At 44.9% G+C, this 21,829-nt stretch overlaps 1 protein-coding gene and 1 long non-coding RNA gene across 2 annotated transcripts in view; both read left to right on the top strand.

Moving 5' to 3' along the window:
• The first annotated feature begins 6,232 nt into the window (after nt 1-6,232).
• The window catches only part of LOC310849341, a 462,163-nt gene continuing 446,566 nt past the window's right edge, over nt 6,233-21,829 (top strand). Inside the window, exon 1 of the long non-coding RNA XR_014566877.1 lies at nt 6,233-6,591. This is a non-coding gene — a long non-coding RNA (uncharacterized lncRNA). The remainder of the gene's footprint in view (nt 6,592-21,829) is intronic.
• Nucleotides 9,302-21,829, top strand: part of CCN4 (cellular communication network factor 4) — a 30,405-nt gene continuing 17,877 nt past the window's right edge. Inside the window, exon 1 of the mRNA XM_083749334.1 lies at nt 9,302-9,555. Within this exon, the coding sequence (XP_083605460.1) occupies nt 9,508-9,555 (48 nt within the window). The 5' untranslated portion in view covers nt 9,302-9,507. The remainder of the gene's footprint in view (nt 9,556-21,829) is intronic.

Raw genomic sequence — 21,829 nt, 5'->3', positions numbered from 1 at the left:
TACTTCTCTGTTGGAACTCCTATTTGGGGTCCTCCCTGGTTTTTTTCTGGCCTATGTAGGACCAGTCTGGATAGTTAGCCTTGGTGAAGACTTGACGTTTTTATCCCCGTATTTTAATCATTTTAATCAATTGTTTTTATATTTGGTGTTAGCCGCCCTGTGCCCGGTCTTGGCTGGGGAGGGCGGGGTATAAATAAAATTGATGATGATGATGATGATGATGATGATGATGATGATGCTCAGGTCCTGCCTATGGGCTTCCCACTTGATGCTGGCCTGGCCTGATCCAGCAGGCTGCCGTAAACATTACTGTGTGGACCATTTATAGAAGAGATGGGAACCCTCTGCCTGTTATTGGATTGGAGCGCACACCATCCTTGAATATTCCGAGCAGAAATTGTTCCACTCACACAATGACAATGTTCGAGTCAACCCAAAGTTCTTTTGCTCCTCTTGGTCAGGACTGGAGAAGGGGTAGCGTGACCAGGCTTTCTTCCCACGGTGACCTTCAGATATTTAGGAGTATAACTCAGCAGCACCCCAGACTAATGATCTAGCTGGAACTGGTGAGGGTTGCTGGTCTAGTCAGATGGAGATTGGGTTCTCCATCAGCCTCCATACGTCTTATGCCCATCAAGATAGCTGAGTGTTATCAAGAAGTAACCCAATGCCAGGAATGAAAGTCTTGCACAGTCTTAGGGTGGCTTGGTATCACTTCTGTGGATCTGCAGTTCCTCCTCTCTCTGCGAATAATGCTGCTGTGTCGATTACTTTCTTCTTTAACGAAGGAGCCGGGAGAGGTTGGGAGTGCAGCCAGCATCTTCTTTGGGGTCCAACTTCAAGGACCAAGGAGAGGCTACGATGCCAGGGAAACACATTAGAGGCTTAAAAGGGGGAAGAGAAGGAGAGGACTGAGAAGAAACAGGGCCAGCCAAGCTGACCTGGATCCAGGACAATTAAAAATGCTCAGCTTGGCTTTCAGGGTCAAGACTGCACACACACACACACACAGAGAAAGAGAGAGAGAGAGAGAGAGAGAGAGAGAGAGAGAGAGAGAGAGAGAGCTCCTTAGAGTGAGTTTTGATGAGCATTTTCATGGGTCTTCATCAGAGAGCTACTTCCGCAAAAAGCCACCTTTCTCCATACAGCACTGGAGAGGAGGATGAATGAAAAAGAAAATGTCTTGCAAGGAGGAGAGAAGCCTAGCAGAAACTATGCTACTGACATATACACACATGCAATAATGGAGCCCTTTGCGCCAGCAGAGCAAAAGACTTGATGCTACTTTGGGTACAAGAGCTGGCACCCTCCAGATGTTTCGTACTATGGCTCCCATCAATTTGTGAATTTTTTTAAAAAAGAAGTCCTCACAAAAATTCAGTGAGCATTTACTGTGCATTTCTCTCTCTTTCTCCCTCTCCACACGCACACAAACACACACATGCATTTCTGTGTGCAATTGTATCTAAACTCATGCATTTCTGTATGTTATTTCACATTTTTTTATGTACACTTACACCCAATACACACCTGTTTTATGCACATTCTTTGGTCACAGACCTGCATCATAAAATTCAGAAGTGTGGGGATTTTGAAGGATAGCTGTGCTTTAGTTCACTTATCGTTATCAGGAAGTGCAAAAGAGATAGGTTTGAACAAAAATGCAAACCAAACTAAATCTCTCCTCCCCCCCCCCCATCCTTAATTTCTAGGTAAAGGTAAAGAAATGCAAGCTCAGTGGACAGGCTTCAGATGCCCCAGCAAACCAAACTTTGGCTAAACAAACCATGGCTTAGTGTTATGTGCAAGCCAGGCCATGAACATTCAGAAATTTGCAAAATATTCATTGTGGCTCCTCTTCAAAACGACCGCAAAGGCATTTAACCAAACATGTGACACTTATTTCTGAGTAAAGGGCTATAGCTCAGTAGGAGAGCCATGGATATGGATGCTTATATGTTTGTTTGTTTGTTTGTTTATATTATTATTATTATTATTATTATTATTATTATTATTGCAGTCATATCTCATGTTATGTTTGCTTCATGTTACGTTCTTTCAGGTTACGTCCTGCGGTGACCCGGAAGTACTGGAAAGGGTTACTTCCGGGTTTCACCACTCGTGCATGCGCACAAGCGCCAAATCGCACCACGCACCAGTGTAGATATGGTGCTTCAGGTTGCGCTCTTTTCATGTTGCGAATGGGCCTCCAGAATGGATCCCGTTCGCAACCAGAGGTACCACTGTATTATTAATTATTATTATTATTATTAGTTATTTATTAATTTTCAATACAGCCCTTCATCCAAGGATCACAAGGCATCTCACAATATAAAAAAACACACAAAAATGCATAACATAGAAACAAACGAAAAAAATAACCCCTACCGTACACATTTATATTTATTCGATTTCTATATGTGTGGAATGTGTGGACATTGGGATTGTGTCTGGATCCTGCCATTGATTTCTCCATGTTTCTCCCAAAGTGTGATCACAGCCTACACAGGCTTTAGATCAATGAGTAGGTGTCAGGGCAGGTAAATAGATGCAACCCTGATCCCCCATACATTCACATTCATAGATACAGTGGTACCTCTGGTTATGTACTTAATACGTTCCGAAGGTCCGTTCTTAACCTGAAACACCACTTTAGCTAATGGGGCCTCCTGCTGCTGCAGCGCCGCTGCCACACAATTTCTGTTCTCATCCTGAAGCAAAGTTCTTAACCCGAGGTAATATTTCTGGGTTAGCGGAGTCTGTAACCTGAAACGTATGTAACCCGAGGTACCACTGTACGTCACTTGCAACAGTCAATGAGAATCTGTTATCAGACAGCCCTAGAATTATAAAGTCAGGGCATTAAGCAGCCATGGTCTTACTCTGCAAACAGAGTGTACTAAGAAAACAGTCTTTTAAGGACAAACCAGCACTGGAGACTATACCTGCGTTGCCAAGTTATATTCTGCTTGGAGAGTTGTTTGTGTTGGTAGGGTGCATTTTAGCCTGTTAAAAATTATTTCCCTACATAGTCAGAGCATGAAAAGAGGCTCCTTTGTTACCGTGTTATTTGCTTCGCATACCAGGAACAAATTTACTGAAGAGAATAATTATTTGGAAGGGAAATGTTTGTTAGGCTACTTCTGACGAGAGGATCCACAGAACAGGGAGTGTTTTCACATACAGAGTACGTTCAGAGAAAACAGCTGTGCTTGGGGGCAAGCACTGTTCATACTTTGTAGCTTAAATTTGGCTTTCTCGTTGGGTGACCATGGTTCAGGGTAATGGACCTTGGATCCCCAGATATTGTTGAACTTTGTTGTTTAGCCATTTAGTCGTGTCCGAATCTTCGTGACCCCATGGACTAGAGCACGCCAGGCACTCCTGTCTTCCACTGCCTCCTGCAGTTTGGTCAAACTCATGTTTGTAGCTTCGAGAACACTGTCCAACCATCTTGTCCTCTGTCGTCCCCTTCTCCTTGTGCCCTCCATCTTTCCCAACACCAGGGTCTTTTCCAGGGAGTCTTCTCTTCTCATGAGGTGGCCAAAGTATTGGAGCCTCAGCTTCACGATCTGTCCTTCCAGTGAGCACTCAGGGCTAATTTCCTTAAGAATGGAGAGGTTTGATCTTCTTGCAGTCCATGGGACTCTCAAGCATCTCCTCCAGCACCATAATTCAAAAGCATTTATTCTTCGGCGATCAGCCTTCTTTATGGTCCAGCTCTCACTTCCATACATCACTACTGGGAAAACCATAGCTTTAACTACACAGACCTTTAATCCCCAACTAACTTAGCCAAGAGACAGTGATGATGGGAGCTGTGGTTCTAGATGATCCGGTAGGGTGCAACCTTGAAAAACAATGCCAGTAATTTACTAGGACTGGCCAATTTGCCAGGAATCTACTGGGGTTCAAATATTTGGGAGCTGTCCAAACCCACAGATTAACTTCACAGATCGATGATGGAGTCTCTTTTCCTGAATGAATGCATGCCCCTTGATCTGGTGCACTCAGGACCACACTAAACCACAGAACTGCAATTTGGCCGGGACATTTTGGACGTTTAGCCCAATGCCATGCTTGATACAGGAAGTTCAGAATTAGGGCGTCCCCAACAGAATAGGTGTCCAGTTCCTGGCTGAAGACCCCCAGTGAGAGACAGCTCACCAGCCCTTCCTTGGAGAGGACCTGAGATTGGCTTCCCTAGCCCTTCATGTACAAAAATAAATAAATACATGAAGTACCCTCAGGATCAAGTCATTTGCACATCAAGTCCAGCATCTGTATTTACAGGACCACCTCTCCTGGTATACCCTGCAGAGGACCTTAAGGTCCATGAATAATCATAGTTTAGAGGTCCTGGGCCCTAAGGAAGTCAGATTATCCTCTACCAGGGCCAGGGCCTTTTCAGTGATGGTTCCAACCTGGTGGAATGCTCTGTCCCATGAGACCAGGGCCCTGCAGGATTTAACTTCCTTCCGCAGGGCCTGTAAGACAGAGCTATTCTGCTTGGCTTTCAATCTGAAATTAGCCTGATCTTTTATTCCCCTTCCTTCCCTCCCCCTCCCCTTTTTATGAAGATTACCCACTCTGGGATCCCACAGCTAATTCTCCCCTGGCCTCCTCGCTGGCCCAAGTGGGACTGATTTAGCCAGCTAGCCCTGGTGATCATCTAAAGTTTATTGGATGGACTTCCCCCCTAAATTGATTTTTTAATTCTGAATTTATTGTTATTCACGTTTTATACTGTATTTTACGATGTTTTTTGTTGCATCAAAGTGTTTTAAATTTGTTATTAGCCACCCTGAGGCCGGTTTTCTGAACCGGGAAGGGCGGGGTATAAATAAAAAAATATTTATTTATTATTTATCCTTCCCTCACAGTGGCCAAACAGATATCTCTGAGATTCCCACAAGCAAGACCTGAGAACAACAGCCCTTGCCTCCTCTGCAGCTTTCAGCAACAGTTATTCAGAAGCATATCGCCTCCAACAGTGGATCGGTAGCCATGGGTTGCCATACGTCCGGATTTCCCTGGACATTTAAGCGATTTCCGACTGGACACTGTTTCCGATGGCCGGATCCTGGCTATGTCCTAGAAATTCCAGACATGTGCTAACCCTAAATTTGTCGAGTCTTCTTTTAAAAGCATCCACGTCCTGGGGGAGCGAGTGCCACATGGCGCTGCATGAAAACTTGCGTCCTTTTCTCTGTCTTGAACTTCCCAACATTCACGGATGTCCACGGTGTTTTGATTTCTGGCAATGGAGTTGAGAGACGACCTAACCTGGGGAGAAAACAGCAAAGACCTTATGAAGAGAGCACAGCAGAGGTTATATCTTCTGAGAATCCTCCGGAAAAACAATTTCTCAAAGGACCTGTAGTTGGCATTTTACCATTGCACTGTGGAGAGTGTATTAACTTATGGCCTGTGTGTGTGGTTTGGGAGCTGCATGGCCAGGGAAAAAACAATGCTAGGGTTGAATTATGTAGAGAGAATAATTGGGTGCCCTCTTCCCACCTTAGATCAAATCTATGCCGCCAGGTGTCATAAGAAAGCTGCAGAGATAGCGCAGGATAGTGTGCACCCCGGAAATGATCTCTTTCAGCTTCTGCCTTCTGGAAGAAGGTACTGGGTTATAAAGACTGAGAAACAGTTTCTATTCAAATGCAATTTTGGTTCTAAACGCATTATAAGGAGTCTCTATAGGAGTATATTGTATTTTAAAATGGGGTTTCGGAGTTTTTAGGAGGGTTTGAATGTTTTATGTAGTTTTTCAGTTTCATTGTTCTGCATGGGACAATGACAATAAAGATATCGTATATATCGAATTCTAGTGTTATAGGAGAGGGAGCAAAACTTCTCTATCCACTTTCTCCCCCCATGCATGATGCTATAAATGCCTGTCATGTCATCTCTCGCTTGCTTTTTCTCCAAAAACATAAACCAACCAACACCCCCTGAAGAAATGTGGAGAACTAAATTTAAGACTGGAAAAATGAGAAAGCAAGAGAACCAAAATCAACAGTCTCTGCCATCTCCACTTTGGAGGTACTTTGCCGGGATATTAATAATTTCAAAATGAGCTGGATGACAGGGAAAATGTAGCACCTCCTGCCACTACAAGTTCTCACATCTATTGGTCCGGCAAATTACGTGGAAGTCCATATGCCTGTGATGTACAGATTAATCATCTTCTTCTTATTTGCTGATCACTCATAGCAGTGTAAGAATGTCTTTCATAAACACAGTTTTAACAATGAGTCCGTAAGTGACTGTGGAGGCCAATTCTGGATCCACATGTTCTTCCACAGTGGGGACATTGGTTTCCAGGCGGGAGTTGATCATGGTGTGGATTTGCCAAGCATGCTTTCCTCTTAGTATGTTTCTCCCTTGTGTCCTGAGTTCGAGTGTCTTCAAAGCCCATGACACCTTTGGTAAAGGTTGTTCTCCAACTGGAGCGCTCGCAGGCAAATGTTTCCCAGTTGTTGGTGTTTATACTACATTTTTAAAGATTTGCCTTGAGACAGTCTTTAAACCTCTTTTGTTGACCACCAGCATTACACTTTCCATTTTTAAGTTCGGAATAGAGTAGTAGCTTTGGAAGATAATCAGGCATCTGCACAACATGACCAGTCCAATGAAGTTGATGTTGAAGAATCATTGCTTCAACACTGGTGATCTTTGCTTCTTCCAGTACACTGGTATTTGTTTGCCTGTCTTCCCAAGTGATGTGTAAAAATTTTCGGAGACACTGTTGATGGAATCTTTCGAGGAGTTGGAGATGGCATTTATAAGTGGTCCATGTTTCACAAGAATACAGTAAGGTTGGTAGTACAATAGCTTTGTAAACAAGCATTTTGATTTCCCTGTGAATGTCCTGGTCCTCAAACACTCTGCACTTCAATCAGAAGAAAGCCGTACTTGCAGAGCTCAGGCGATGCTGAATTTCGGCATCAATGTCAGCCCTTGTGGAAAGATAACTGCACAGGTAGGAAAAGTGATCAACATTTTCCAACGTTACACCATTGAGTTGGATTTGTGGTGCTGCAGAGGGGTTATTTTGTGCTTGTTGGTGCAGCACTTTGGTTTTTTGGATGTTGAGTGATAGGCCAAGCTTTTTGTAAGCTTCTGCGGTGATAATTAAGATTAATATTGGCATCTTGGTACATGAGCTCTTTCAGATAAAAACACTTCTCTACACTTAGTTTAAGTAAACAGTCTCCTCATACAGCAAGTTGAGGGGGAAAACTGTGATTAATGACTCCTGTGGTTACTGGCTGAGCATACTGGTATGTTCTTGGAGTTTGCCGAAACCAAGGAGGATGCTTTACTTAATGTGTGTGAAGTCATATTTGAACAGAACCTTGACTAAGATCCCATTTCCCAAGGAGAGGACAGGGTGACTCCACCGTGGTTTGGCACTCCCCGCCTGGCTCAGGCCATGCTGGTTTCAAGTTTTCTGGCATTGTCAAAGTTTTCCATTTGTCGCAGAGCACTGAGGTTTCATTGCAGACAGATAAATAAAGCGCATGACAGCTTAGGTCCCATCTTGCACCACAACCTCAAGCCTTCTCTCAGGACTAAGGCCTCATTTTCACTGAGCAGGTAAAGCTGTGCCATTTGGAATGTGGTGGCCCGCTGGAATGCAGAGTTGAGCAGGGTTATCAACATCACCTTGCCAACAAAGGTCCGTATAGTTAAAGCTATGGTTTTCCCAGTAGTGATGTATGGAAGTGAGGGCTGGACCATAAAGAAGGCTGATCGCTGAAGAATGGATGCTTCTGAATTATGGTGCTGGAGGAGACTCTTGAGAGTCCCATGGACTGCAAGATCAAACCTATCCATTCTTAAGGAAATCAGCCCTGAGTGCTCACTGGAAGGACAAATCCTGAAGCTGAGGCTCCAATACTTTGGCCACCTCATGAGAAGAGAAGACTCCCTGGAAAAGACCCTGATGTTGGGAAATATTGAGGGCACAAGGAGAAGGGGATGGCAGAGGACAAGATGGCTGGACAGTGTTCTTGAAGCTACCAGCATGAGTTTGACCAAACTGCGGGAGGCAGTGGAAGACAGGAGTGCCTGGCGTACTCTGGTCCATGGGGTGATGAAGAGTCGGACCCGACTAAACGACTAAACAACAACTGCCTTCCATAGAGCTGCAATTCCCAGAGTTCCCTAGGAGACTGCTTCCCAATTGGTGGTCCACGTAACCCACCAGGGGGTCTGTGGCACCATTCACACAACAAAAACTACCACAGAGATAACAGAATATTCAAAAGCCAGGAGTTCATGGCTTGGCTTTTGAAAAACAGGGGGTCCACAGCTCCTGGCTAATTGGGAAGCACAGACCTAGCATGAAGGATTTAGAGCTAAATTATTCTGGAATTTCTAGTTCTGTGATAGAAACCAGGGTCCTCTAACAACTCTCAGCACCCATAACAAACTTCAGTCCCCAGGATACTTTGGGGGAAGCCGTAATTGTTTAAAGTGGCATAAAAGTACTAGCTAAGAAGTGGAAAATGCAAGAACTACCAACTGTAGAAGAATGGCAGATAAAGATGATGGATTTTTCAGAGCTAGCCGACCTGACCGGAAGAGTCCGCGACCAGAATGAGGAGGAGTATCAGGAAGAATGGGTGAAATTTTATGACTATTTAGTTAAATACGTTAAGTTAAACTAACTGGAAATAGCTTGCAAGTACTAGATTGGCTTAGGATTTTAAGTTAAGTGATGAATTAATATATTCAATCCTGAACTGAAAAGATAGAATGATAATTAGTGATTAAGTTAAGTTTATAAGAATGCTGATTTGGAAAACCGTTAAAAGGATATGCATTCAAATTCAACCAAGGGGAAGCGAGGAAGTCACTTAACAATGCTAATAAGTGCAATTCTAATAAGATTAGGATTTTTGTTTGTTTGTTTGTTTGTTTATAATTTTATGAAAACCAATTTATTTTTTTGAAAATAAAATAAAGTGGTATAAAAGTGCTGTAAATATACAGTGCAGATAGAGCTACAGAGCTCTTGTCTCCCCCCCAAAAAAATTATTTATTCCCACACAGCCAAACCTACCTTGGCTGCCAAGGGCTGCCATAAATAACCATAATTACGGGTGAACTCTGAGCATTTGAGCATGGTGTGGAAATTACAGCTTCTCGCACCGATGTGCAGCGAGTTTTCCTTTAAGGATCTTCTGGCTGAAGGCAATACAGTGCGAAGGAGGAGGTGTGGGAAGGGGAAGGGAAAAGAAAAAAAAAATAAAAGGCAGGAAAAGTTACTCCCGAAGAAAAATGCAGGGCTCGTCCTTTACCCTGACGTCAGATCTGTCTTCAATAAAACCTCCCTTGGAGCCCAAAGGGAAAAGTCAGACTCACTGTCAACCTCGGCTGCGCTCCGCATTCCCTCAAAGAGGTGCCTAATTTGTTCCAAAAGGAGTTTTACTTTTTTTCCTTTTTAAAAGATCTGGGTTCAATCAATGTCTTTCATCCTGGCTTCCAGTGATGAGGTGGCTTTTGCCCTGGATTCTAGCAACCAACGGCATTCTGCAGGTGGGTCTTCTCCTTTTTCCTCTTGCTTCCCAAATGTTTGGGGTTTTTTTGCAACCTGGATGAAAGGAATGCAAAAGGCTGTTTTCTACAGGATGGGTGGCGGAGAATGCAAGAACAAAACCCCTGAGTATCTTACTAGCAATAGAGTTTGGGGAAAGAAGCAGATGAAAAGAGGGGGAGATGTCTGGTCTGGTGAGGAAGCAAAATGCATTGTGCCCCAGAGGGAATATGTTGAGGTTTTCTTGACAGCTCAAATGATGATTGAGTGATGTAGGAAGGAAGAACTCAGACGCTGCTTCAGGGACAGATCTAATTTCTGTGCAGATCTCGCCCTGTGCCACTGGGGTGGTCTTGAGATGCCAGGGTGACTTTTGAGAGTGCCCTGGTGTCCTCAAAAAATAAAAAATTGAGAAAAAGAACAGGAGATGCAAGAAGTGCTATTCAGGGGGAAAGCTCAGCAGAGCCTAAAGGAGGAGACGGAGAATATTGTTTGGCTGCTGAGCGAGGGGGTGAGTGAGCCCCCAGACACACCACACGTGGCAGCAGCTGTGGGGATGATGCAGCGCCGGGAAATGCAAGCAAAAGAGATCTGGCCAAAGAGCTTGCAGGAGAGTGAAGCGGTTCAAAGAAGCAGGCGGTGTTTTTGTTCATCGTGAAGATTTATACCGGACAGCAAGCTTTTCCAGATGCCCATCCCAGGGCAGTGTCAAAACCAGGTAGGGATATAGGAGAAACTGCTGCATGACATGCAGTCTGGACACTGGGCATGCAACGTGTTACTTAAAATAATGTTGAGTAATGTGCAGTTTTCTTTTATGCTTGGAATATGCTTTTGCAGTGGGAGGTGATATATCAGTTTCCTGGGATGCTCAGGCAGGAGAGCTGGCAAGGCGGAGTGGCAGTCTTGCAGGTCCTCTGGGGCTCTGCAAAGCACATTCAGTCGTCGTCCATCACTGGCGAGCAAGAGAGGGCTAGGGATGTGTACTACTACTAGGCAGATTTTACTTAAGGAACAAGAACAGCAGCCACCAGTTAAGTTATTTATACTGCCATTCCTAAACTGACCCATTGTGGAGCAGCAAGCGGCAGGAAGAGTCTATCTTAGGAGCGAGAAAAACGAAAACTCTTTACAAGGGCCAAAACAAGAATAGCTCCTGGAGACCTTTGATTTTTTTAAAAAAGAAATTGGAGCTTTCAAAATCATAGGAATGATGATGAATGATGGCACAGTCCCAGGAACAAGGGAACTAAGGTCCTTTCTGCATCCTATCCATGGCCCTAATTGCATTACAGTCGTACCTTGGATCTCAAACACCTTGGCTCCTGAACAAATCGACTCCCGAACGATCGAAACCTGGAACCGAGTGTTCTGGTTTTTGAACATTCTTTTGGAAGCTGAACATTCAACAGGGCTTCTGTGGCTTCTGATTGGCTGCAGGAGCTTCCTGCAGCCAATCAGAAGCCATGCTTTGGTTTCCAAACATTTTGGAAGTCGAACGGACTTCCAGAACAGATGCTGTTCGACTTCCAAGGTACGACTGTACTTACAAACAGGCTGCCATTGCTACCTTGTTTAATGACAGGCATGCATAGCTGTCTACTTTCCCCTTTTTTTAAGGGAAATTCCCTTATTCTGAATAGGATTCCTTGCAAGAAAAGGGAAAAGTTGACAGCTATGCAGGCATGGGAGAGTGCCATTTGCACTGAGACTGCAGTGCACGGACAGAGGAGGTTTAACCCTTCACCCCAGCCACAATCTTGATGAAAATCCCCAGTGCAAGCTTTCTCCCTAAGCATCAGGGATTCCCGATTCCCACCTGCAGGTGGCAGAGACCAAAAAGGCTCTCAATTGTGCTTTGAGGGACGTAGGCAACACTGACCCAATGAAAGCAGCCTCTGCAAAGCTACCTTTGCAGCCCCTCTATCAATGACACAGCCTCCCTCCTTCTCCCTCCTGGGCACTGATGAAAAAGAGCATCAGCCTGGGACGATGCCTTATACTCAGTCCATCCAGCTCAGACCTCCAGGTATACCAGGAAGCTGTTTTTCCCTGGTCCTACCACTAGGGGTCAGACTCGAGACCGTCTGCATTCAAAGCAGATGTTCTACCACTGAGCTATGGCCCTTCCCCTACAGCTGCCTCTCCACTTGTTCTCTATGGTTGAGCTGGCTCTGTGGGCAGAGTCATTGTGAGCCACTCTGCTTTTCTCCCTCGTTGCTTCTACCCTTTATTTCTAGAAATATCCCTTTAAGTGGCAAAAACAGTTGTGTCTGTGTATAAAAATCATTTCATTAAATGTATACACTGCTTGAGTGTTAAGAAAACAACCCAAAACACCCTCAAAGCTGTTTGCAAAAAGATAAAGGTAAAGTTAAAGGGACCCCTGACCATTAGGTTCAGTCACGACTAACTCTGGGGTTGTGGCGCTCATCTCACTTTCCTGGCTGAGGGAGCCGGCGTACAGCTTCCGGGTCATGTGGTCAGCATGACTAAGCCGCTTCTGGCGAACCAGAGCAGCACACGGAAATGCCGTTTATCTTCCCGCCGGAGCGGTACCTATTTATCTACTTGCACTTTGACGTGCTTTTGAACTGCTAGGTTGGCAGGAGCAGGGACCGAGCAACGGGAGCTCACCCTGTCACGGGGATTTGAACCGCTGACCTTCCGATCGGCAAGCTCTAGGCTCAGTGGTTGCCTAAACAAGCATGCTTTTAGCAGGTGCCCAAAAAAACCACAGTGAAGATGCCTGCTTTAGATCAAGAGGCAGGGAGTTCCAAAGTTCAGGTGCTGCAGCAGCAAACGATTGAGTTCTTACAAATGCAGAGCAGGTATTATGTGGTAACAGTAGAAGACCCGATTCCTCCAGCTGAAGAGGTCGAGTGGGCACATGTGGGGTAAGGCCATCTCATAGGTAAACTTTATCTATATTCAGGAGTCACTGTTTTTAGCACCTCTCTTCAGTGCCATTCAAGAGATGCTTCTAGGCTGGCCATCAATTCAGCCCCACTAAGTTTATTCTCAAAACGTAAGAGTTCATTCTGAAACACACACAAAATTTCCGAATGGAAGGCAGTCCGGTTTTAGAATAAACTGAATTCCCATTAAGGGAAATACTCTAGAGATGTCTTCAAGTGCTTAGCAGTCCACTTTGACAACCAGAGGTTGTCGTGTAGTTAAGCTTTTTTGTAGTGCTTATTATGATGTATCCTTGCGTAGCTCAGTTGGTTAGAGTGTGGTGCTGATAACACCAAGGTCGCAGGTTTGATCCCCATATGGGAAAGCTGCAAATTCCTGCATTGCAGGGGGTTGGACTAGATGATCCTCAGGGTCCCTTCTAACTCTACATTTCTATGACTCTATTATTCTAAATGGGGCATAGAATGTTTGCAAGGGAGCCTGTGTTTCATCCGGGGCTGCGACCAGACCTCCCTCCATTGTGGCTGGAGCTGTGATCCCCTGAGATTGTCCTGCTGCACTAATAATAATAATAATAATAATAATAATAATAATAATAATAATTTATTTATACCCTGCCCATCTGGCTGGGTTTCCCCAGCCATTCTGTGCGGCTTCCAACAGAGCACCAAAATACAATAACCTATTAAACATTAAAAGCTTCCCTAAACAGGGCTGTCTTCAGATGTCTTCTAAAAGTCTCATAGGTTTTCTCTTTGACATCTGGTGGGAGGGTGTTCCACAGGGCGGGTGCCACTGTAACTTGGCTTCTCACAGTGAGGGAACTGCCAGAAAGCCCTCGGTGCTGGACCTCAGCTTCCAGGCAAAACGATGGGGGTGGAGATGCTCCTTCAGATATACTGGGTCGAGGCCGAGCACTGGGTGAAGACCCTCCTTGGAGGCTTTTCAGCAGAGCTTGCATGGCCCCCTGCCATGTAGGATCTAGCTGAGATTCCTGCATTCCTCAAAGGTCCCTTCCAACTCTACAGTTCTATGGTTTCTAAGAAGGCTTCTCCCAGAGTTGTTAAGTCCACCTGGTGCTCGTCGATCAATTACTTTTGAATCAAGATGAGTACCTATACAGTAGAGGTAAAGGTAAAGGACCCTTGGACGGTTAAGTCCAGTCAAAGGTGACTATGGGGTTGTGGCACTCATCTCACTTTCAGGCCAAGGAAGCTGGTGTTTGTCTACAGACAGCTTTCCGGGTCATGTGGCCAGCAGGACTAAACCACTTCTGGTGCAATGGAACACCGTGACAGAAGCCAGAGTGCATGGAAATGCCGTTTATCTTCCCACTGCAGTGGTACCTATTTATCTACTTGCACTGGCATGCTTTCGAACTGCGAGGTTGGCAGGAGCTGGGACTGAGCAACGGGCGCCCACTCTGTCGCAGGGATTTGAACCGCTAACCTTCTGATCGGCAAGCCCAAGAGGCTCAGTGGTTTAGACCACAGCACCACCCGTGTCCCATGCAATTACGTATAGAACTGCATCACTTGCTATTGAATTCTCAGTGTTTGCTTTCATGCCATTGTGATTTTTGACATGATTCTCTATTGATGGGATTGTGGCTTGCCTGCTTTTAAGGCCTTGGCAAGCAGCTCTGGGCTCAGTGCTTTGCGGTTGGAGAAGTGACATGCATCCTGCCGGTGCTTTCTTAGAACGAAGTTTATTGCAAGGCAACCTAGGAAGTTGCCTTGTGCAATCAGACCAATGTTCCTTCTTGCTCTGCATCATCCACCCCAAGGATGGAGAACCTCAGACCAGTGAACCAAATGTGGTCCTTTGGATGTGTTTAGCCCCTGGGACTCTCTCTCTCTCTCTGCCACCACACCCAGTCCTTAGCCCTCCATAGGCTCTGTTCTGCACTCTCTGCCAGGTCCTTTGCCTGACTGGGCTGTGTCCTTGAATTGCAATCACGTCTCTTTCTGAGATGGATGGAGAGTAGAAACCTCTGGTTTTCGCATGGCTGGAATGCAGCCTGGTGTACGAAAGGGAGAGTTGCATCCATTGCTCTGCCCTCTTTCACCCCTGGCCCCCGTACCACAGGCATGTGGCCCTTGGCAAGTTGCCCAGGATGGAATGTGGATCTCGGGCTGGGAATGTTCCCCTGACTGGGTGTGGCTCTCCAGGGTTACGATACGATAATCTTTATTGTCATTGTCCCATACAGAGCAACGAAATTGAAAATCTACATCAGACATTTGGAAACCAACAAGCCTGCTATCCCTGCTATCCCAGCCTGGTTAGCCCCCTAAAAACTCTGATAATTAAATACAATATACTCCCATAGAGACTTCTTACACTGCATTTAAAACAAAAATCGCATTTGGGTAGAAACTGTTTCTCAGGCGGCTAGTCCTAGTCTTTATAACCCTGTACCTTCTTCCAGAAGGCAGAAGCTGAAAGAGATCATTTCCGGGGTGCGCACTATCCTGCGCTATCTCTGCAGCTTTCTTATAAGACCTGGAAGCATATATTTAATCCAAGGTGGGAAGAGTGCACCCAATTATTCTCTCCGCAGTCTGTACAACCCTGGTTTTGCATAGAAGCAAGTGTTCTTCCACTGCGGTGGCTCTTTGTGGCTCATCATATGTCTGTGTGTGTGAAAGAGAGAGGGGGGGCATTGTTCTGTGTTCAAGATGTCTGCAGATTCACAGATTACATTCTTTATAGATTGAGAATCCCAAAGCTGGGACAAGTCCTGACGCGAAGCTATTTTTACGGACTCAACTTCACCCTTCCTCATTTTCCATTTCACTTCATTGATTAGACTTATTCGTCGCCTATCTCCCAAACGACTTACATCAAAAAAAGAAAAGGGGGAAGGGATATTCAATATATATTACCATAGAGGAGGAAAGCAGGGGGAATATATTAGTAGTTCATATAATATAACGACCATAAAACTCAAATAACAAACAAAGCAATTCTGAGAACCACTAATTCACAAATAAACAAACATAAACAAAACCTCATCCTCCCCTTAGTCCAAAAATCGTTCAACCTCCAGCCAACAAATCTCCCCCCCTTTAAACTTCCCACCCAGAAGTGTGGTGTCAAGGCCAGCTGTTGCAACTCAGTGGGTGGGGGGGGGTCCATTCTCCCTCGGGGTGGTCCAGCGTCTTTACTCTCTCTTCAGGGGGGAGCAGTAGCAAAGCAAGACCTACAGCCTTGGGCTTGGCTCACTTCCTCGAGCTTTGCACGTGCTGTTGATTTCTCTTCCGTGGATATCACAGGCTGATGCAGAGACTACAGACCCTCCAAGTGTCCCTATTTTCCAGGGACAGTCCCGGATTTACAGAAGCTGCTCAGGTTTCTGATTTGATCCCGGAATGTCCCACTTTTCCTTAGGACACCCCAATTTCCGATGTAGAAATGTTGGAGGGTATGGAATAGAATGTCCTTATTTTCATTGGGGAAATTTTAGAGGCTCTGGAGACTAGTTCAAGTACAGACCTCCCCATCTGTAAAATGTGTATTTCCCCTCCCCTTAGAATATACTTAATTCCTTAACCGTAGGCTAGAAGTGTGTGGCATGACTTGAGTATGTGACCCACGTAAAGCATCCAAATCAGCTTTCTGCATAAAAATATATAGACATAAAAATATTCGCGAGCTGCAATCTCAGAAGTAGCCAATAGATGTCAAGGGACTACAACTCCCATAAGTCTAGCCAGTATGGCCAATGGTTAGGGATGATGGCCAGTGATCTGGAGGACCCCACACTGGCTGTTTCTGCTATACATGCTTATCATGAAATAAATGCAGGGGAATTAAACAGGGGTTATGTCTGAGTAGACATGCATTTGATTGCACCCAAACTATTAAATGGAAACCAAGCAGCGAAAAGCGCGATATGCCCTGCTAACGTAATAAGGGGAGTGGACTTAGGAATTCAGCTGAGCTCCAGTCTACACACATGCAGCTATTGGGTACACAATGTTTATTCTTTTTTATAGATGATTTGCCCAATGAGGCAGAGGAGCATGCTGACTCTTGCAACGAAACATCCCCCGGCATAGCTTCTGTCTCGCTTCCAGGACGTCTGCGATCTAGCAGACTAAACAATTTCAGCAGAAAATACTCTAGACATCCTGCCGGTGAGTGGGAGGGGAGGACGGAGTAAATATGTGGCATTATTTTTATTTTTACCCAAGCGTAAGGCAGCACCTCCCACTCCGCGGACTTCAAACACACTTGCTAATCTCCTTTCATTTTGTGCCAAATTTCCCTCGTACGTAACCTCGGCTCTGCTGAAACATCCCACATTCAAACAGCGGGAAAGGTCACTTGCTGTTAATCGGAGCTGGATCCAGTCCTTTCTACAAAGAGCAGAAATGGGGAGTTGTTTCATTATCCACACAACCATTCTGAAAGGGCTGATAGTGTCTTGAGCAACGTGTGGAATTTAAGTGTGGAATCTGAACTCGGATCTGCTGGTGTATACTAGAGTTGGGTGATATATTGATAAATTATATCCGGAGCAGCTGAGCTGCATTCCAGACATCGTGATTTATCAGCATATTGTGGTAATTAGATGCTGATATCTTCTTTGGTTGGTCCATGGGGTCACGAAGAGTCGGACACGACTAAACGACTAAACAACAACATCTTCTTTGGCGATCACTCATAGCCGAGTCAGATTGTCTTCCATAAACATGGTTTTAAAAGTGAGTCCGTAAGTGACTGTGGAGGCCAATTCTGGATCCACATGTCCTTCCACTGTGGGGACATAGGTTTCCAGGCAGAAGTTGATTATGGTGAGGGTTTGCCAAGTGTGCCTTCCTCTTAGCATGTTTCTCCCTTTTGTCCTGGGTTTGAGCGTCTTTAAAGCCCATGACACCTTTGGTAAAAGGAGCGCTCGTAGGCCAGTGTTTCCCAGTTGCCGGTGTTTATACTACTTTTTTTTTTTAGATTTGCCTTGAGACAGTCTTTAAACTTCTTTTGTTGACCACCAGAATTACACTTTCCATTTTTAAATTCAGAATAGAGTTGTTGCTTTGGAATCAGGCATCCGCTGCTGATGTATTACGATGCTGAAAACCAAATATTGCCCAGCCCTAGTCTATACCCAAGATTCTGTCTAGTGTAAAGGTAAAAAAAACACTAAAGGGCCTCTGGATGTTGAAGTCCAGTCAAAGGTGACTATGGGATGTGGTGCTCATCTTGCTTTTCAGGCCGAGGGAGCCGGCGTTTGTCCACAGACAGCTTTCTGGCTCATGTGGCCAGCATGACTAAACCGTTTCTGGTGCAATGGAACACCATGATGAATATCCACCTCTTGCCCTACCATTAGGTAAAGCAGTGGTCAGGACTTTGGAGCTCTCAAATTTCAGTGGTGCCCTGTGCGATGCTAAAACATGGTGCACCCCCCCCCCCAGCTCTCACTCTCCATTCTACAGCATTGCTGTGGCGCCCCCTGCTGCTGTGGAGGAACTCCCACTTCGCTCAAAAGAGGCCAGCCCAACTCTACAACTCTGTGGTTCTGTAATTTCTGTATCTATAGCCTTAATCGTTGTCCTCTTGCCTCAAGGTCACCAGTGCAATTGGGACTGATCTGGACTGAGAGCCATGTATATATGGGCTTTTTAATTGCACAAGCAATTCATTATTTTTTTTAAAAAATGCCACTTTTTATATGCTTGTAGCTAGGAGGGGAGTTTGAATTGTGAGCCACTTTGAGTCCTGATTCTGGGGGAAAGGCGGGATATATTATGTGGGGAGAAGAGGGTTAGGGGGATATAACGCTTTGTCTCCCACTATGGATCAAGGCCCCTATTTGCTTCAATTTCCTATGCAGATTGAAACTCTTCTGTTCTTGCTACTATCCTGATCCATATCTGAGCTTGCAACCTGTGTGCCAAAATAACTCCTGCACTTTAGGGCACAAATATCAAGCTAGCACCTTGCCGGTTTTGGACCAGAATACATTAGCAGCACCATATCCTGCTATGCTCTCAAGTGAAACTCAAGGAAGATGTGGACTGTGAATCAAAGCAACTAGATACCCCAGCAAAAGTTTTCACCTGACACCCTGCCCTCTTTCATTCTCAGTCTGGTCTTTCAAGCAAAGTGTGGCCTCAATTTTGCCTCAATGCTGCCCCCTTATGTTTAAATGTTTCTTTTTTCTTTCTTTCTTTTTATCAGGGGTCAGCAAACTTTTTCATCAGGGGGCCAGTCCACTGTCCCTCAGACCTTTTGGGGGGCAGGACTGTATTTTTTTGGGAGGGGAGGAATGAACAAATTCCTATGCCTCACAAATAACCCAGAGATGCATTTTAAATAAAAGGACACATTCTACTCATGTAAAAACACGCTGATTCCCGGACCGTCTGCGGGCCAGATTTAGAATCTGATTGGACCGGATCTGGCCCCCAGGCCTTAGTTTGCCTACCCATGCTTTATATGATAAAGTTTTGTTAACACTTCTTGCATCACAATAAAAGGCAAAGTTTGTTGTTGTTTAGTTGTTTAGTTGTGTCCGACTCAGCTTCAGGATCTGTCCTTCCAGTGAGCACTCAGGGCTGATTTCCTTCAGAATGGATAGGTTTGATCTTCTTGCAGTCCATGGGACTCTCAAGAGTCTCCTCCCGCACCATAATTCAAAAGCATCAATTCTTCAGCGATCAACCTTCTTTATGGTCCAGCTCTCACTTCCATACATCACTACTGGGGAAACCATAGCTTTAACTATACAGACCTTTGTTGGCAAGGTGATGTCTCTGCTTTTTAAGGTGCTGTCTAGGTTTGTCATTGCTTTTCTCCCAAGGAGCAGGCGTTTTTTAATTTCGTGACTGCTGTCACCATCTGCAGTGATCATGGAGCCCAAGAAAGTAAAATCTCTCACTGCCTCCATTTCTTCCCCTTCTTTTTGCCAGGAGGTGATGGGCCCAGTGGCCATGAACTTAGTTTTTTTTATGTTGAGCTTCGGACCATATTTTGCGCTCTCCTCTTTCACCCTCATTAAAAGGCCAACTAATTACACACAAAAAAGAAAAAGTAAAAATGAAGGGGGGAAAAGAATAGAGAAAAGATAGAAGAGATGGATAAGCACAGAATCCTATCTCAAAGATACATCTTAACTTTTGTCCCATGCAGACAAGTGTGTGCCTTTTCTGGGAGTGCCCCTCTCTTCTCCCAGTCTCTCACTTCCTGGGTGGGAGCGAAAGAGAAACTGCATGTTCCCCACAACCAGTGCAATGGTTCCATATGCAAAAGGAACTGAGATGTAATGAAAACCAAGTTACTCCACAGCTGTCTGGGTGTGCCAGAATTCTGCCCACTGTTTCTCTTTCAAACACGGAGTCCAGAACTAATAAGCAGAATCCAAAAGCCACAATTCTGAGCCCTTTTCCAGAGTCCGCAATCTCAGCCAAGGCAGCCTTGTTGACTAAATTTCCAGCCTGGGCTATTTCTGCACAGATCTCAGTGCTCTTTACAAGGTGAAGAAAAGGAGAATTACAAAAATAAAAATAAAAAAATGTACTGTTTGCTTTCAGGTTGCACTTTCTTGTTGATACAGCTACATGTGTTCTACCTAGATAAACAGCTCGACTAGAAACAGGGCATTAAAAGTGGAGAACGTTTCTTAAACCTTCTGCCCTAATGCTGGGTGAGATGCAGTCAAAATTCATTGCTTCCCTCTTCCCATTGATTTTGAGTTGGTAGATATTTAAGCCTTGTACAAAGGGTAGGTGACCTTTCTCAGCCAGAGGGCTACATTTCCTTCTGGGCAACTTTGAGAGGGCCATATTATTATTATTATTATTATTATTATTATTATTATTATTATCACTAGCCTCATCATTATTTGTATACTGCCTTTCATCCATAGATCTCAGGATGGTTCACAACATAAAATCACAATACAGAAACTGCAAAATACTTAGTAAAAATAGTTGGTAATGTGCTAACAGGAACGGCATCGCAAAAATCAACGCTGAAACCCTGGCAACATCCTTCGTTCCTTGCAGCCCCTGACGTTTTGCAGACAACCATGTAATCAAGTCGTTGAGCTTTGAGGGAACACTTAAGTTTAGGAAACACTCACCCCAGTCACATATCTTCAGGGAAATTCAACAGAAGAAAGATCTAAGCAGGTAGGGGAAATGGCTGTATAGGGTCATGTTTATTGCATGCAACAGAATATCTGTCAAAAAAGGAGGAGGAGGAGATGGAGCAATGGACGTAAAGCTTGCTTTTCTACATTAGGGTAATTCCTGCACATGCTCAAACAGACTTATGTGCTCTCAATCCAGGGAAGCCAGAGGAATCATGGGAATTCAGGGTCGTCCCACAGCCAGGGGAGGAGGCAGGAAGGTTCAAAGTAGGAACAGTTAAGGGTTTGCCTTGGGCTGGGGGTGTAACCTGGGGAGGCTTTCAATGGCCTATTACCAATTATTATTAATTATTAATTATTAATTATTCACCCATACCCTCCAACATTCAGCCTGTAAAAGAGGAGACTGAGAGGAGATATGCTAGCGTATATCTCAAGGGCTGTCACATGGAAGAGGGAATAAGCTTGCCTTCTGTTATGTATTCAGTGGTCTGTGTTTGCCTGAGCTTGAGTCCGGACTAAGTATTCTGAGCTCCTGATTCGAGACAAGATGTCCAATCACAGAACATTTCAGGATTTGGGCCACTGCCATTGGCCCTTGAACTCTGAGTCTCGATTCGCAGCTTGGAAGTTTAGGCAGCCAATCACGCTGGGAGTGGGAGTGGCCCAGGCTTTCAGGAATGTATATAAGCGGTAGCTTTGCCCCTGTTTCCCAGTTATGTAGTTCAATAAAGGCTCTTGCTGTTACCACTGTGTCTTGCCTTGTGGTGACCCACCTACACTTCACCTTCTCCTGCCCTAGAGGGTAGGACTCGAATCCATGGCTTCAAGTTACAAGGAAGGAAATTCCGACTAAACATCAGGAAAAACTTTCTGACAGTAAGAGCTGTTTGACAGTGGAATGGCCTCCCTCAGGAGATTGTGGCCTCTACTCCCAGAGGTTGGAGGGCCAATCTGTTGAGTCCCAGAACTGGGATGCAAGTCTTCCTGTGCGAGTCATCCACACAAGATCACGGAGCCCCAAAAATACACTTTTTTCAGTGTTGTGCTCTCATGATGCCCCAAAATGTATATTTTGGGGTGGCACACAATACTATGTCCCCCCAAAGTGTTTTTTGGGAGGAGAGATCACGCTAACCAAAATGGCTGCTGTGCTCTCGTTGGGGGAAAATGGATGTCCCTTTTTTTTTCGGGAAGCTTGTGGGGTATGAGGGCTGTAAATTGTCAACGTGGGAAAGTGAACCAGGTATTCCCCA

Source organism: Podarcis gaigeae (assembly GCF_964106915.1).
Source record: "Podarcis gaigeae genome assembly, chromosome: 7".
In the NCBI taxonomy this organism is placed as follows: Eukaryota; Metazoa; Chordata; class Lepidosauria; order Squamata; family Lacertidae; genus Podarcis; species Podarcis gaigeae.
The sequence above is the reverse complement of the archived record's forward strand: the minus strand, read 5'-3'. Positions and strand labels throughout refer to the sequence as shown.